Here is a 16,971-nt window from a genome sequence, read left to right as displayed (position 1 = left end):
CGCAGCAATCTAGCGTCAAACCTCCATTCAAAATGAAGGTCGAATCCGTGCAGGTAGAAGGGTACATCACCCTCCCCGTGCAGCTCCCAAGAACCCCCCTCTTTCCCAAACCCGCAACACACTACCTCTACCTCCGACCACACGAGCCCCGAATCCCAGACCCAGATTCCACCCGCTCCCTCTTCATCGTCAACGCCCCAATCGACACAACAGAAGCCCACCTCCGCCACCTCTTCGGCACGCAACTGGCCGCAGGCCGCGTAGAAAGAGTCCAATTCGAAGATGTGCAGACCAAAAAGCGCACGGCGGCAACAACCACAGAAACAAACCTAACCCAATCGAAGAAGAAGCGCAAGCGCGTAACCGCCGACGACTTCGAACGCCACCTAGACGACATCACCCTCCCCTCAACCTGGGACCGCAAACTGCAAAAGAGCGGCGCCCACGCCGTCGTCATCTTCGCCGACAAGCCCAGCATGGAATCCAGCCTAAAAGCCGCCACCAAAGCCTCCAAGCGCGGCACCACCGTTATCTGGGGCGAAGGTCTGCCTACAGACCGCATCCCCGTCCTCGGACTGAACCGGTATGTCGCGCACGAGCGCATGCAGTACCCCGATCGCGGGACGTTGCTGCGGGCGGTGAATGAGTTCATGACTACGTTCGCGCAGGTGTCTGAGGCGCGCAAGCGCGAGGATCACAAGCGTCTTGCTGTGCCGGATGAGGATGGATTCGTTACTGTTTCGCATGGACCGAAGTTGAATTCTGTGGCGAGGGAGGAGGAGATGCGCGAGCTTGTTGAGAAGCAGAAGAAGAAGGGTGAGGGACTTGAGGACTTCTATAGGTTCCAGTCTAGGGAGAAGAGGAAGGAGAGACAGAATCAGATGCTTAGGCGCTTTGATGAGGATAAGAAGAAGTTGGCGGAGATTAAGGCCCGGAAGGGGAAGATTCGAGTAAGTTTTCTTTTTCTCTTACTTGTTCGGTTGGTTTTTGGGAGTGGTTCTGACTTTCTATACAGCCTGAGTGATCTGGTGCATGATAGCATGGCGTTCTGGGTGTCTTTTTTCGCTGGCAGGATAAAAGGTTCGAGGTGGTGTCCTATGTACATGTGAGTTTTTTGCTCTTTGTTGTCTTTGTTATGTTCGCTCCGAGGATGAACACGCTGGGGCCATAGTAGCGAAACGCGCTTTGCCCGCTGTTATGCCATGACTGCAAACACCAGCATATTTATATCTTCTCGCCTTCTGAACTGGAGTTTAAGTCTTATTGGGATTTATTGTGCTTCTTGGTATTACATCTGCTAATTGTGGTTTAAAATAGGCTAGATACATACATACATGTTATCTCAATATCAATAGTTTATGATCCAATTATATATATACTTGTGGTTCATATTGTCCGTATCGTGCATAGCCAACCTGTAAATGCCTCTAATTCCGGATCTCCCGCACAGACCAACTCTTGGCATTACATCCCACCTCTGGAGAAACCGTACGTCTTACTATGGATGGGATTGATAGCTCTGCCAAAGTATAAAACGATCTGAAAACATCAGAGACCAGTGGCTACAGTTTGCTGTATCATGTGATACTACTCTCGGCTAAATCTCATTCTCCAAACACAGCCTAAGGCAAAAGCTTCACACAATATATCGAGCAAGAACAGCCCTATCTCACCAGCATACAACACATCTTTGGGGATTTCCTGCTCCTCTTTTCTATAAAACCCTCATCAAAACGGAGTATCTTGATTATTGGATCCGACCCATTCTATCAAAACAAATCAAAACAAAGCAAAACAAAGCCCAAAATGTCCCCCGCCTCAATCCAAAATGAGCAAGACAGCGACTCCGACTCAGATGTCGAGTTCGAGGATGTCCCAATTTCCCTGCCAACCAGATCCAGAAACATGGAAGATACAGAAATCGCGATAACTATCCCCTCAGCCCCGCAACCACAATGGACTCCAACTCTATCACTTCCGCAACAGCGAAGTCACCCCATCCCCTCGGGCTCCGAGGAAGAAATCCAGCTCCGAGGCCAAATCAGCACCGGCATAGAGAGAGTCACGTACCGTAAAATGAAATCCGACATGGGCATGGACGCACCGGGTACACCCGCTTCGGCACGCAGATACGAGAGCTTCAAAGAGCTTGCTGCGGATGTGGAGGGTCTTATTGATACGCTTTGGGTGTCGGCAACACGTGAGTTTCATCTTTTTTTACATATATATGTTGTAGAAAGAAGTAAAGATAATATTATCTTTACTATCTTCCTTTCTATTTTCATCATCATCCCATTCATACATATATATCCTAAGTACTAACTAATCCATCCAGCGGCAATCCAAACCGAATCCCTTATAACCCTAGCAGGCCTAACCCAAACCTCCCTCCCATCCTTCCCCTTCGAAGCCCCACCAACCCTAAACATCCTCCACAAGCTCGACTCCATTTTCGCCGCACTGTGTACAAGCACACACCCACTCACCGGCGCCGTTCTACCAGGCGCACAGCCGGGCCAGTCTCTCGTGACGGAGACGCAAAAAGTGCGGATCCGAAGTTTGGCGGAGAGGACTAGATATCAAGTTTTTTCTTGTTTGGCGAAGTCGAACAAGAGTGTTAATGCTGCTGCTACTGTTAGTGCTAATGGATATGGATATGGGGATGGGGATGACGAGGACGAGGATAGTGGTGATGAGGTTGATGAGCCGTGGATGTTGGAGGCTGCGCGGGTTTATGAGAAGAGTCTTATGTTGGTTGCGGAGCAGGATCCGGAGGATGAGGCTGGGATGGATGAGTTTAATTGTTTATAAATGTTGTATATGTTCTATTCGTAGTATATCATATCCTGTTGCCTGGTCTATGTTATTTTGCCTATGCGGCTCACAGAGTATACAAACTGTTAAAATATATGTTCGTAGTATAGATTCTATCTTGTTGCCTGGTGTGTTTTGCATTGCGGCTCCAACTATTAAATATATGTTGATGAAGAGATATTTTTAGAACGGGTCTCTTTCAATTACGTCGGTGTACATAGTACGAGGCAGACGCTCAGGCCACACACAAAATAGTCACATAGTTCGCCTGGAGAAAGAAAGTCCCACTCCAATTTGCATTACAATCTGTACATAGTACCTAGTCGATATTTAGTTACTTTATATATTGTCCTGATATTGCTACCTATGGATCCAGATATTTCTTCTAGAAACTTCTAGCTCATAATGAAAGAAAAAAAATCTGGACCGAAAAATAAAAAACAAGAGCCGGTGGGGTCTAGGTAAAAAAATATTGGTCGATATTATTAACTCGCATACAAATGCCGACTCTGAATCGGTAATGAAGTAATGGAGTATACAGTAAGCGTTCTCGTACCTCGAATTCAGGTATCAGTCAAAGGCAGGGCTGGCACTCTCTTTGGCTAGAACAGAGCGAACTAAGTGGATGTGAGCCCTGAAAGTGGGGGCAATCGGGGCCAGCTAGTGGCCTGGGGCTGCGCAGCTCGGGGACTGCAATGGCCAGTAGTATGTCCGAGGGGCTATAGTTTAGATGTACATCGTATACATATACGATGTAGTTGATTGTGCTTTGACTTGGTTTTTTTTTCCATGTGAAAGCAACGAATGCAGTAGCTTTGTTATGATAGAGGGGATATATGGATGATATTTCCGATGGTGGGAACGAGTTGCTTTGTATCCATGGTTCGTGTACTTGCATAATTTGGATTGGAATATGAGCTTGAACCATCAGATGTTATACCTTACTAGAACTGAGCTATAGATATAGTGGGATAACTTATGTACGTTGTAGCAGTATACAACAATATAGGTTAATTGCTTAGGGCTACTATGTATACCTTATTAACTCTAAAGTAGTGTGTACTCCGTATGTTGTACAAGGCTCCCAGTCTGCCGTGTCTTACCATGCAAGGGTTGGATTAGCTTATTTTCATAGAGCAGAGGGGTTAGATCTGAAACCTAACATCCCACCTTTATAAAATATCATCCCTTGCACGCAACCCCTTCCATATAATGGAATGAAATATATGTGAGTACACAGTTAGAAACCATGTCACTAGACCATGTTGACGGGTAATTCAATCTTCAAAACGCGTCGCGTACCGTGCAAAGTGAAATAAGCCAACCAGCAATGGAAAGAAATCTCTGCTGGTAAACCAGTAATTCCAATACGAGCGGCCCCCCAAGCCCGGCCAATAAGAACAGAACTCCGCATAAGAAGCCTCCCATGGTTCTGATGGAGCCTTTTTTTTTTCTTTCTCTTTCTCTTTGATGTCCTTTTTTTCTGGTCCTAATCTTTCATGACCGGACATGCGCGGCTGACGTATTTTGGAATACAAAGGGGAGGAACAACATTGAAGTTTCAGAAGTCCTTGCTTGCAGCTGAGGACATGGATTAGAGAACCTTGCTTCGAGAAGATTGGGCTTGGGGAGCTCTATGCTCTCTGGTAGACCTTCAGCTCAGCTCTGCAGCTCTGTGCAGGGACCCGGGTATCTGGATGACCTTGCTGTATTGTGGAAATATAATTACCGTATGGGGCTTGTCGGTTCCATGGTTCTGTGGCGTCTGTTGGCTTTCTCTTGCTTACATGTATGTATGATATTAGATTTAATATTATAGACAATGTCTATATCCATGGATATCTCAGCAATAGGCTTAGTTTCACATATAATATGAGATATCAGATTCACTAACCACTGCCTACATATGAATATGTACCCAACAGGTACCTGACCCTGCTCCGCTTACTCCGTACTCTTACTCAGCATATGACGATGACCTCGGAAGAGGCCCACACAGACCTGCTCGGTTGACAAGTCACATTGCGAGCACGGCGACAGGTCCTTGCAGATTTCATGCATTGGGGCTGCTTCCTGCCCCTTGTTCTTCTGTCTTTCACCGAGATTTGTTGAGATTGTGTTCAGACCTGTTTTTTTTTTTTCCTTTCTACATGTTTGCTGTGCTTAAACATACGGGCAGACGGAAGAGCCGACTCTAAAATGATTAGGGTTGATCATCGGCAAAGAACTTGGATGTAGACCTCGGGTCAGAGGCTATGATGTATCATCTTCAATTCTCCCGGGCTTCCCGGGATCCTGGAACGATGAAGAGTCTAGCAAGCTCCCCGCATGACTGATATCATGCAGCGTTGACAGGAATCTGGGGACAACCTGGGTAGTATATAAATATTATGTAGGTGGTCTATACATTGTGTCTGTACCTGCTTCAGAATAAGAAAGGAAAGAGTTCTGATCGGCAGAGGCAAGGCATTCTGCACTACCGGTTAAAGTGTACGACTAGTTGATAGATATTATATGTACTATTGATACTGATATATAAAACGTATATATGTACACAAAAAGGGTTTATATCTTATTTTCTACCTATTTACTATTTACTATTGTACAATATAGTATATGTTGTAGTTAATGAACACATACTTCAACTCTGGAACGGAACATACCATACACTGTAATACCCATACCATACATCGACTCACGTAATGCGTTTTCCCACTTCCCCTCTCTCTTCATCTCGCGAGATTTCCAATTCTTCATTTTCTTCTTTTCCCCTCCTACCTTCCCCTCCCTTTTCTTATTGTTCGAAGATCTCGGTTTCAATTTTCTGTTTAGTTATCGGGAGTTCTGCTTTTCTCCCTTGTTGCCGATTACTCTTTTTTTGCCTCGCGCATTTCCAGTGTTTTCCCAGGTTTTCCTCAAATCATCTAGGTAAGTTGGTTCTTTTCTGTCGCATATCGCATGGCCCAAAGCCTCTTTCATTTGAATGCAACCCAAAAGTTTTGTCTCTCCCCATACATATCACCTGGCGCAGCGCAAGTTAGCCCTAGATCGCAAGCTTCTTTGCAGGGTTCTCCACGATTTTTTTAGCAATGGTGATTCGCCTACGCATCGACACCTTCGCCTTGACCAGCGCTTCGGGACATTGAGCCGATTATCTACCGGTCGCACGCACCCCAACCTCAAAAACTTCGCCAATATGAGGAATCGGTCAGATCTGGATGCCTGAATTGCCCGAAAACTGTGCTGGATCGAGAGGGTGGACGGTCGCATTCGGACATGAAGCCGGGAAGACGGAAACGGTCGACGCATGATGATCGCCTAGCATCCGAGTGGAATCAGGTCTATTTTCGTCTCGCGCATCCGATTTTTGCCCTTGGATTGTTCGTCTTCGGCCAATCCACCCTCCGAGATGCGATGCTGCCCGAATCACTGGTCTTGGCGATTTCCGGCACCACTTTTTGAGGCTCGGAATCATATATGCGCCTGAATAAACCATCTGCGAGATGCTGATTACCCACTTTTTTCCCTTCCGCATCGTTTTATTCACTTGCATTGATTGATTGCCTTTTTGTCTGCTTTTCACTTCTCACTTCCTTTTCTGTACCTGCGCATGTGGCAGATCTGCTTCAATTTCAGTGAAATTTGACAATATCTAACTTTAATATCTCCAGCCTTTCACGCCCGTCTCTTTGCTTGGCTTCGTTACGACTTGATCTCACGCCGGTCTTTCCTTAACGACTCCACGAAGTTCTAGTCGCTCAGCCATCTTATATTCTTACGTCGACTTTCCGGACTTTGATTCTTGCAACCATGTCTTACAACGGCTACGAAAACTTCCCTCAACAGGACCCCGCCGCCGCTGGCGCCCCGGCTCCTGTTGACACCAACATGACCGGCCAGGCCGATCCCAACGCCGCTCAGTTCCAGGGCCCCCCTCCTGGTGAGCCCAACTCCGCTGCTGTCCCCCAGCAGGGTGCCGATGGCAAGACCACCCTCTGGATGGGTGAGCTCGAGCCCTGGATCGACGAGAACTTCATTCGCAACCTTTGGTTCCAGATGGGTGAGCAGGTCAACGTCAAGATGATCCGTGACAAGTTCTCTGGGTAAGACACCGTAATTAATCATTTAAATTCCAAAATTGTTTCTAATGTGGGTAGTAGGAGCAATGCTGGATACTGCTTCGTCGATTTCGCTTCCCCTGCTGCCGCTGCCAAGGCCCTTTCTCTGAACGGCACCCCCATGCCCAACACTAACCGGGTCTTCAAGCTCAACTGGGCTACCGGTGGCGGCCTCGCTGATCGCAGGTAAGCGAGAATCTCGTTCGTTGCTTTCCTCTCAACCTTAAAACTGACCCGTCCCAGCCGTGATGACCGTGGCCCCGAGTACTCCATCTTCGTTGGTGACCTCGGCCCTGAGGTGAACGAATACGTCCTCGTCTCCCTCTTCCAGAGCCGCTTCCCCTCTTGCAAGTCTGCCAAGATCATGACCGACCCCATTAGCGGCATGTCCCGCGGTTACGGCTTCGTTCGCTTCTCCGATGAGAACGACCAGCAGCGTGCTCTTACCGAGATGCAGGGTGTCTACTGTGGCAACCGCCCTATGCGTATCTCCACCGCTACCCCCAAGAACAAGGGTCCCGGTGTTGGTGGCAACGGTGGTGCTGCCATGGGTATGCCCGGTCCCGCTGGCATGTACCCTCCCATGGGTGGCCCTCCCATGCCCTTCTACGGTGCTCCCCAGCCCATGAACCAGTTCACAGACCCCAACAACACCACTGTCTTCGTCGGTGGTCTGTCCGGCTACGTCACCGAGGATGAGCTCCGCTCTTTCTTCCAGGGCTTCGGAGAAATCACCTACGTCAAGATTCCCCCTGGAAAGGGTTGTGGTTTCGTCCAGTTCGTTCAGCGCCACGCCGCTGAGATGGCCATCAACCAGATGCAGGGCTACCCCATTGGTAACTCCCGCGTGCGTCTGAGCTGGGGCCGCTCCCAGAACAACTCCGGCCCCGCTGGCAGCCCCTACCGCCCTGCTCCCCCGCCGCCTCCCATGTACCCCTCCATGGGCATGCCCCCGGCCCACCAGTATGGCGGGTTTGCCCCCATGAAGGTGAGCGATCACCCTGGCAGCCCGATCCCGGATCAAATGTGAAGCAGGCGGTCGGCTGACACACTCTTCCAGTAAGCGTTTCCCTTTGATTGAAAGCACCAGCAGGAGTTATTTGTGTCATTTCAATGATGATTCTATTGTGTCATAACAAATTCGTTCCCCCTGGTTTCTTGGCCAAGGCTATAGCTCTTGATGAGCATTTGTCTCCTGTGCTACGCATTTCCTTTTTACGTGAGCGCTATTACCTTAGCAAGATCTGAGCTTTATCCCCTTTCTGATCTGTCTTGTTCTTATGTATCTTTCCCTTTCCCTCTTCCCCCCTCCCTCTTTTCCACTCCCCTCCTTTGCGCCCTTTTCGTATTTTATTTTTCTTTATCTTATTTTCGATGTGTCTCTGCCCTTATGCTATCGGGGGTTTCCCGCCACTGGGTCTTTGTCTGCGTGTAATGGAAGTCCGAATTGTCATGCGCTTCTTTTTCCCTTATACTCCTTGGGCAGGCATTCTGCGAAAAGTTCCATTTCCCCCCACCGTTACCACCTTATTTCCTTTGTTCCTTTTTTTTTTTTTTTTTTTCTTTTCTTCAAGCAGCTAAATTGAATGATGTTCGCTTTGAGAATTCTTTTGCGTTGGGCTTTTTATTTACCCTTGTTTCTTCCCTGTTAAGACTGATTGCCGGCTTGTACAACACGCTTTTTTTCGTGCGCCTCAGCGTTTGTCGATTCTAAATTCCTTTGGTCGTATGCAATAATGTCCTGTACGCTCGTTTGACGTTTGATGTTTGCATTGTACTATTGCCGTCAAGCTCTCCATTTTCCTGGTATTGTATTGTCGGCCCTTTGCTTCTGGATCTACCTATATAAACATTGCCCCTGTGGCTGGTCCCATAGGAGGATTCGATGGACTCGAGCATATTTGGTTGCTCTGGTAGCTGGGTCCCTGGTTGTCTTGCTGTCTTGGGAGTCTACTGGGTTAGGGCTGGGATTTGGGGTTTGAACTGGACTGATTCTGATACAATTCTTCTGGATCATTGTAAACTCCTTTATTCTTGGAAACTGGAATACATCTAGGTACGGCTCTTCATCTTCTTGATGTGATGGTTCTCGTGCTCATAAATGGTAGATAAAGTACAGACCTTAGGGCTATTCACTGCACATCAAAAAAGACATCAAAAAAGATATCAAAGAAGACATCTATACATTCTATACGATAGTATAGTATTCCGCCTACCATTCTCGATATATTCAAATGTATGTTTTCGGCAACAACGACCGTGTCTACTACATATGTAGTGTATACCGCCTACACGACTGCCATAATTTGGATGTACCGCCCAACTTCAACATTAGCAAGCAGCCCATCCATTCTCTTTTTACTTACCCCCCGACGACACCATGCGCTACAGAAACTGGGATGTCCTTCTTTTCCCTGGAGATTCCAAGGTTCCTATCCAAGAGTTCAAAACACAATGCTTCGTGACCACGGACAAAGACTCGCCCTATCTACACAGTGCAGTCTTCCTTAGCCATCATGCACACCATCCCGAGGCAGGTCTTTTTAACCAGTTACCAGTCCTCACAACCTTCATCCCGAGTCTGCCCAAAGACTGTCCGTTCCAAGTCTCAGTTCATAGTTGGGAGAAGCCACGCCCCAGTGTCCAGACCGAGTCCAATATGGAACCAGAGGATGTTTTACTATTCGAGGTGCGGATCTTCATTGATGGGGTCTTCGTTGCGTGAGTAACTTACGATCTATGCGTTCTGGTGCTTGAATTGTGCTAATTCCTTCCAGGGGTAGTATCTACGGACAAAGAACTATTTGGCCGCAGATTATGGGTACGTTGCGCGCGTTTACATCGTCGGAAGGCAGTTCCAAACTTTCCCCTCTGAATTCATCATTCCCTTTCCCTTGTCCAGTTTTATTATTGGATAGCTACTGACATTCATTTGGCAGATCTGAGTTCTAGTATGACATTCCTTTCTCTTTTTTTTCATTCCAATTCTCACAGTTCAAGCAGATCTTGACCGAGATGGAAACCAAGATACCCTTCGATTCCCTCCCTTTCATTCTGAGATACTACAGCAGAAGCATTGGGATGCCGGAGATTCTCAAGGTAGAATCAAGGTTGTCATTGCAGAAGGCTTCTCTCGCCCCAATCGGTCGCCCCCGTTCGAACGATACAAGCATGTCATTGTTTTCTCTTTTCAGCATGCACCACTAGATGTGCTGGAATTTTCCGACATTGCTTGGCCTAATCCCAACATGTGGCTTCCTATGCCGAACGCATCTCGGTATGGATCGGCAGCGAGATATGGTACCTCCAAGGTGGTTGGCGATGGTGCCCATGGGCATTCGCCAAGCAAGCCTAACAGACCCGAACATCGAATTACAATCACGGCTAACACGAGTAGCCAGTCAAGCAGCAATGCAGCTACTTACAGCGGTAGTACTTCATCAACTTACAATGCCTGGACCCCTCACCGTGGGTTTCCCATCCCTTCTACGCAGTGGAACGGCTATCCCCAAGAACCTCGATGGGACCCACAGGATACATACATCGTGGAACCTGCCATCGACGCCTTCGTTGATGATACAGCATGGCGGCAGCGTGGTGCTCGATCCTCTCGCGAGGACGTCCCAATGCCAGACTATGCTTCTACGGGATCGACCAGCAGCCGGGCCATATCCAGCATGACTGGGATGAGCTACGAACACAGCAAGCAGCCCAGCATCAATTCCTGCCTTGACGATGAGCAATACAATGAGCTGATCCAAGCTCTGACACCAACAAAGGCGCCTGCAGTGGGTACTCGCGCACCCTCTAATACTCCCTCCACTGCCGCTACCATGTCTGCCTCAAAGCCTTCTGCCGCAGCCGAAGCTCGATCTGCAAGCTACAATACTCGAAGCCGCCGTGCATCCGCACTCAAGGAGGTCTCACAACCAAGCACCCGTGATGTTTCGGGATCGAGCGAGCCCAAGAATTTGACTCCATCCAAAATTGGGGCGAGCCCAAGCGAGAAAGTGCGGAGCAAAAAGGAGACTCAGAAAGGGGTCAGCCAGGATACCCCCAAAGCGCAGTCCAAGGGTAAGGGAACTGCGAAGGAAAACTGCAACTCCAAGGACGTCGAAAATGCACCCAGCGAGAACTTGCAGGATGAGAATGAGTCGGTTTGTAGGATCGAGGTTTTGTAGGACCGAATTGGCCAGGACCACGCTTCTCAACTTATACTTACCTACCCCATTCATGTGTTTTAGTTCAGTCTTGACATGAAGCATGTATCTTTATGCGAGCTTCAATCAATACATTTTTTACTCTGTGGAGTCAACAAGTATACTGTTTGTTGTATACGAACTTCAATCGATACACTTACACTGTTTGAAATCGACAAGCATACATACTTTATGCAAACTTCGATCAATACTTTATACTACATAAAGTCAACAGGTAAATGTATCAATCAGAAGAAAGCCATTCAATTTTGGGATATGCAGAAATACTTTGGACCAGTTTAACACCATAAGAATACATTTTGTTACAAAAGGAAATTAAAGGAAAATATGATTGATTCAGCTTCATACTATCTAAAGCCAGGGGGCTGTCCCTGATGACGTGGTTCAAAGAAGGGTTCAAGATACAGGACAAGTAAGCGGACTGAGGTCCTACTTGCACAGTGTAAGTATCCGTCTCATGAGCGAGATTCAAAGTGCAATGAATCAAGCTTTTGAAAATGCCCTCAGAGTTCTCTTCGGACAAGAAACCAGAGTGCTGTCTCTGGTGAAAAAGTTCCAAAAATTTGGGGTTTGATGGCGCTTATGGCCACCCAGGGATTCAGAGAATCCATGCTGTATGTCCTCGGAATTTCTTCCTTCGGACCCCTCAGTATCCTCCGTCCCTATCTCGTAGAACATTGTCCTAACCCCGGTGGGTGACTGTCCTATATATCCTCCCCCTGTCTGCCATCGGAGTCCTCCTCCTCTGGGACAAGGCCACGCCGGGTCTCAGATAACCCATCCTTCACCTCCCCAAAGACGTGATACGCTTGCGCGCAGTCAGACGTCAAGAATGTCCTCAGATTTCTCTTTGGACTCCTCTGGGTCGATACCACAGTGGGTCTCAGATAGCCCATCACCCCCTACCCCTGGGACGATACCACAATGGGTCTCAGATAGCCCAGGCTATAGACGTTGATACGCTTGCGCGCAGTCAGACGTCTCCGGATGCCCTCAGAGTCCTCTTCACGGGGCAATCTCGCATTTCCGCTGGAAGGCTGTGTCGAAAGTTAGTCAGAGGTCAGAGCATTGGTTGACGGGTGTACCTGTGAAAGGAGCAATGTCAGCCATGTGCCGGCTCGTGAGTACATGGGACTTATCAATTATCCTTTGCGTGACACAAAAAGTCACATGGTCCCGCCAGAGCATGCAAATATCAGCATACTGTAGTATGATCAAGGAAAGCCATCAAGGCAAGACTGTCACTCCATACCCCGAACGTCATGAAGTTTGGGGGTGAGAGAAAAGAGCAAGAAACGCATATCTCGATCTTCTAAGGGTGTGATGCTGTTTACATGGGTAGCAGACAAGAATGGAATATACAAAGAGAGGAACAAACAAAAGGTATGCTTCACAGGATGGATGGGGGATAGAGGATAGAGGACAGAGGATGGAGGAAGAATGGATGGATGGGATGGAGGATGGAGGATGGAGGATGGAGGATGGAGGATGGAGGATGGAGGATGGAGGATGGAGGATGGAGGATGGAGGATGGAGGATGGAGGATGGAGGATGGAGGATGGAGGATGGAGGATGGAGGATGGAGGATGGAGGATGGAGGATGGAGGATGGAGGATGGATGGATGGGGAGGATGGAATAATGGAAGAGGGTATGAAGAGGGAAGATGAAAAGGGAGAGAAGAAAGAAAATGGGAGGAATTTATATGTGAAGCCTGGTCCTTCCCAATTAGGGAAAGTAGCATATGGCCGACTCCCGACTCCCAATACAGTACATAACCTGGAATGTATAACTATAGATGACATACGTGTCTTTAGGTAAGACTTGGAGACAGCCTGAGTAAACAGCTTACATAGGACTTCAGATCTGCATTGAGACCAGGCTATTAAATTGACTTAATTTCACTGTCATCATCATGCAGGCTGTGTGTCTACATGTACAACTCCAAATACTGGAGGCTGGAAGCTGGAATCTGCATGGAGAAAACTGTCCATATATGAATTCGGATCCATATTTTGAGACCAGAAAATAACATGAAACGCATAACCATAACGACATCGAAACTCCTGGAATCTGCTAGCTGGGGAATATCCAAATCCAATATCAATCCGGTCACATCCCATCAAGACACCAACACCAACAGCCACAACAAGTAGAGTCGCGAGATTCCTGGTTCTTTTGAGTTGGTTCCTTTTTGTACCAGTCCCATTTCCCCTCTGGTCACTCCTGTGTCCGGGTCTCAGTGATGACACAGGCTGGTCAGGGGGTATCCGGGTCTGATCCGAGAATACAGGCAAAGTGTAGAGAAGAAAAAGAGAAGAGGTCTGAGAAGAAAACGACAGGCTATATAGCCCGGGTGATAGAAATAGAGAGGTGGAAGAGTCCACTGCCAGTGATACTGGTAACAAAAGACAAACAGAAAAGAAAAAAAAACGTCCGGCATTTGTTGGAAGATTGTTCGAGATGGATCAAAAGAGAGAAGTAGATGGGTGACAAAAAAAAAAGGAAACCGTTGGAAATGAAAGGATGAAAGTGCACTGGATCAGCCGTAGGGAACTGGGCTTCATACTGAGAGGTATCAACGTTGCCCGTACAGACAAGGCAAAGCAAGGAATTAAGTAACCACATCCACAAGTAATAATAGTAATAATAGAAAGAAAGGGAGAGAAGCCAAGAAAACTCGTAGGTCACAGTCCACTAATCTCGAATACAGAAGAGCCCCGGTCAGTCCAAGCAGTCCCTGGTATCAGTCGAAGGATGCTGGCTTCCAAGGACGAGCAAGGGGAAGGGATAGGAGAGGATGCGATGAACAAAATACACCAACGCCAATCTCACGACAGCACATGCGCAGAACACACATATCCAGATGACTGGGAGACAAGAAGAAAACAGAACAGGTCGAGTATCCGCGAAAACGCACTAGAGCAATGATCAAATGTACAAACAAGGGTATATCGGAGGTGAAGCACCTGAAGGACCGTTAAGACTTTTACACGTTCACAGGCCGTCACCAGCACCTGTCTCAACACCATCGGCCGAATAGGATATGCTGGGATCAAACCCGAATCCAGTGGCGTCGGCATCCGTGTTGAGGAATGTGTCAAAGTCAAAGTTCTCCAGAATGTCTGGGTTTTCCAGTGCGCTGAAGTCAAGGTTGAATGCGGAAGCCTTTGATAGGGTCAGTAAATGCATACTTGTAGGAGACGCAGTGGAAGAACATACATCAGGAATGCTGAGGTCAGTGAAGGATTGCTGTTGGTCAGGAGGCGGCTGCACCATAGTCTGAGGAGCAGGTGCCGAGGTAGGCTGTGTCGGCTGAGCTGGCCCGTTCGCTCCATTCGCTCCATTCTTGGGATTGAAAGAGTTAGGATGCTGCGGCGTGACGGGGGTCGATGGGGTCGGCGGCTCTGCGGCTTCGGTGGATGGAGTCGCGCCTGCGGCCGCACTGGCAGCAGCAGCGGCAGCTTGCTTCTTGTTGGGTCGCTTGAATTCAAGTTAGCGGAGACAAGGATCACAGCACCATCTGAGGGTATACAAACCTTGCGGGTATCCTTGGTATCCTTCTTGCCCTTTGGTGCAGCCTTGGTAGCCTGCTGGGGCGTTGGTGGCGCATTGCCAGCCGTCTGAGGTGATGCCGGCTGGCCACGACCAGCGTTAGGACCCGTGACAGGTGGCGCCGAGGGCGGAGGCATCGCGCTTCGTTCCTGCGGGGTTCCAGCCTGGGGCTGGTTCGCAGGCGAATGCTGCGGAGGCATCTGCGGTTGTCCTGGCTGCCATTGTCCACTAGGCATACGCTGGCCGGCATTGGCCGGAATCGGCTGGCCCATTTGAGCTCCAGTGAAGGCAGGGTTAGAGCTAGGAGGTCGCATATTCGGTCCAGGGAAGAACTGACCCGCCATCTCTGGGGGTATCGGAGCACCGTTGAGGTTCATGGATCCGGGTGATCCACGCTGAGACATATCGCCGGCACTTGGCGACCCGGGAAGTCCAGTGGGAGGCATCTTAGGCGTGCCTCGTTTCATTTGGTCGCTAGGATTGGGAGACGCGCCCGCCCTGCTGCCCGGGGAAGTGCCTGGCGGCAAAACTCCCTGGCCGGGCATTGGGGGCTGGCCGTCAGCACGGGCCATGCTATCCTGCTCTTGACGAGCCATCATCAAGCGCCGCTTATTCTGCTGTTCAAGCAGCATAAGCTGCATCTGATAATCTTGAAGAGCATGGTTACCATGCTGACTGCCAGGTGTTTGTAAACTACCGGGTCGGACCTGGGCGAGTTGACCGTTCGCACCGTAGTACTCAGGGCCACCGGCCATAGGATACATTCCTTGGCCATCCGGCATCGGCACCAGATCCGCCTGATTGGCCATAACACCGGGATTCATCATGCCACCATTCGGGATACCCTGGGAATTCGATGCTGAGCGAGAGTGATGAAGGGCCAAGTTTTGAGCATATACCTGCATAGATTTCTGTTGCGCAGCTTGTCCCTGGAACTGCTGGAATTGCGCCGGAGTCATTCCCCTCTGCATTCCATTCTGCATCATTATAGCCTGCGGGTTGGGCTGTCCAGGCATTCCTTGTCCCTGTCCACGGCCGTTCGGTGCCAGCTGCTGTCCGTTAACAGCGCCTTCAAGGCGTGGGCGTTTCGACGGCGAGGGAGCGTTGTCGGCCGACGCTGGTGACTGCGGTCGATGTCCACCCATCTCCATGTCCGGATCCCGGTTCATTTGCTGCATCATTTGCAAGTGCTGGGTCTTCTGGTACTGCGCCATTTGTTGTTGTTGTTGCGAGCTAGAAAGAATCTCATCAGCACGTCCACCCCCAACTTAACACTCCGCATGGGGAAGAAGATATTCAGATAGAGCATACAGTCCAGTGGTGTTATTCTGCAGCACTGTTTTCTGCAGGTTAGGAGGCACCATGCCATTCTGTCTCCGGAGCTGGTTCATCTGGCCGGGCATCATGGGTTGCTGCCTCATAAATTGATTGTGTTGCTGTTCTCGCAGACGCATGAAGTTCTAGAGTTCAGGATTAGTCCATGATCCAGATCCTCGGTGAAGAAGATCGTCCACGCACCTGGTTGTGCTGAAGGTACTGCCTAATATCATTGCTATTTCCCTTCTTGCGTTGAGCCCAGAAGAATTCCCAGAAAAGGCTGAACCAGTCGAGCAGGAATGACGAGGGGCTTTCGTTGGGAATATTTGGACGAGGGAGATCATCTGGGATCTTGATTTTCTCACCATCCTTCCCATCGGTCATCATAGCATCAGGGTCCATACCATTGACGTCGCCGTCACGCCGATTTCCGGGACTCGTCTTGGGGTTGTTGTCGGTGTTGAGTTTGATGTTTTCATCTTGCAAGAGGGCACGGGCGCAGTCATGGTACCCACGCTTCAAAAAGTAATCATAGATATACGTGTTGAGGTTGTTGATCATGATGTCGGGGTTGTTCATAGTGCCGTCGTTTCGAGAAGCCGTGGATCCGTTGTTGATCATAGGAACTCCGCCCACAGGGCCCCCAGCCCCGGGGTTCATCCCGACATTCATTTGGTTCATAGTGGCGAACGGTGGAACTGCAGCCACCCTTGCCTGTGGTATCGTAAGATTTTCAAATCGGATATATGAAGCTTCCGACGCGCGACCTCCGTCTCAGGCTATCCAGCCTAACGCGGGGTGATAGAAGCGACGCGTGGGAATGGATGCGGAGGCAAAGCGGTCAGCGCTTTCGAAGGAATATCGAAGGCTCGCAGACTGAGCAACGCGTGTGCGTAACAGCGCAAATCAAACGGGTATATGATCGCGAAATATGAGGGAGTTCAGGATC

The 16,971-nt window shown here is 49.0% G+C and overlaps 7 protein-coding genes across 7 annotated transcripts; 6 read left to right on the top strand and 1 right to left on the bottom strand.

Annotated features, from left to right (window-relative positions):
* Nucleotides 1-32: 32 nt before the first annotated feature.
* N7471_006637 (putative ribosomal small subunit assembly protein) lies at nucleotides 33-1,024 on the top strand (the record flags this gene model as incomplete). Its single annotated transcript, XM_057279356.1, has 2 exons — nucleotides 33-950; nucleotides 1,016-1,024. 2 exons carry the CDS (start codon nucleotides 33-35, stop codon nucleotides 1,022-1,024), a joined length of 927 nt encoding a protein of 308 aa, XP_057138966.1.
* A 782-nt stretch (nucleotides 1,025-1,806) lies between these two features.
* N7471_006636 (general transcription factor IIH subunit TFB6 family) lies at nucleotides 1,807-2,811 on the top strand (the record flags this gene model as incomplete). The annotated part of the gene is made up of 2 exons (XM_057279355.1): nucleotides 1,807-2,200; nucleotides 2,336-2,811. The coding sequence occupies 2 exons, from the start codon at nucleotides 1,807-1,809 to the stop codon at nucleotides 2,809-2,811; spliced, it is 870 nt and encodes a 289-aa protein (XP_057138965.1).
* A 2,705-nt stretch (nucleotides 2,812-5,516) lies between these two features.
* Nucleotides 5,517-6,568, top strand: N7471_006635 (uncharacterized protein; the record flags this gene model as incomplete). The annotated part of the gene is made up of 2 exons (XM_057279354.1): nucleotides 5,517-5,742; nucleotides 6,486-6,568. The coding sequence occupies 2 exons, from the start codon at nucleotides 5,517-5,519 to the stop codon at nucleotides 6,566-6,568; spliced, it is 309 nt and encodes a 102-aa protein (XP_057138964.1).
* A 56-nt stretch (nucleotides 6,569-6,624) lies between these two features.
* On the top strand, nucleotides 6,625-7,962 carry N7471_006634 (RNA-binding protein; the record flags this gene model as incomplete). Its single annotated transcript, XM_057279353.1, has 3 exons — nucleotides 6,625-6,917; nucleotides 6,975-7,118; nucleotides 7,176-7,962. 3 exons carry the CDS (start codon nucleotides 6,625-6,627, stop codon nucleotides 7,960-7,962), a joined length of 1,224 nt encoding a protein of 407 aa, XP_057138963.1.
* A 1,350-nt stretch (nucleotides 7,963-9,312) lies between these two features.
* Nucleotides 9,313-11,113, top strand: N7471_006633 (uncharacterized protein; the record flags this gene model as incomplete). The annotated part of the gene is made up of 3 exons (XM_057279352.1): nucleotides 9,313-9,653; nucleotides 9,710-9,753; nucleotides 9,927-11,113. 3 exons carry the CDS (start codon nucleotides 9,313-9,315, stop codon nucleotides 11,111-11,113), a joined length of 1,572 nt encoding a protein of 523 aa, XP_057138962.1.
* A 1,479-nt stretch (nucleotides 11,114-12,592) lies between these two features.
* N7471_006632 (uncharacterized protein) lies at nucleotides 12,593-12,820 on the top strand (the record flags this gene model as incomplete). Its single annotated transcript, XM_057279351.1, has 1 exon — nucleotides 12,593-12,820. The coding sequence occupies one exon, from the start codon at nucleotides 12,593-12,595 to the stop codon at nucleotides 12,818-12,820; it is 228 nt and encodes a 75-aa protein (XP_057138961.1).
* Nucleotides 12,821-13,121: 301 nt separating this feature from the next.
* somA (putative cAMP-dependent protein kinase pathway protein (Som1)) lies at nucleotides 13,122-16,792 on the bottom strand. Its single transcript, XM_057279350.1, has 5 exons — nucleotides 16,224-16,792; nucleotides 16,017-16,165; nucleotides 14,690-15,938; nucleotides 14,373-14,633; nucleotides 13,122-14,318 (listed from the first exon to the last, which is right to left on the bottom strand). Exons 1-5 carry the CDS (start codon nucleotides 16,701-16,703, stop codon nucleotides 14,148-14,150), a joined length of 2,310 nt encoding a protein of 769 aa, XP_057138960.1. The 5' UTR covers nucleotides 16,704-16,792; the 3' UTR covers nucleotides 13,122-14,147.
* Nucleotides 16,793-16,971: the final 179 nt, after the last annotated feature.

This window comes from Penicillium samsonianum (assembly GCF_028829775.1).
Source record: "Penicillium samsonianum strain IBT 33392 chromosome Unknown utg000003l_segment0_segment0, whole genome shotgun sequence".
Classification (NCBI taxonomy): domain Eukaryota; kingdom Fungi; phylum Ascomycota; class Eurotiomycetes; order Eurotiales; family Aspergillaceae; genus Penicillium; species Penicillium samsonianum.
Note: the sequence above shows the minus strand (reverse complement) of the source record. Positions and strands in the feature narration are given on the sequence as shown.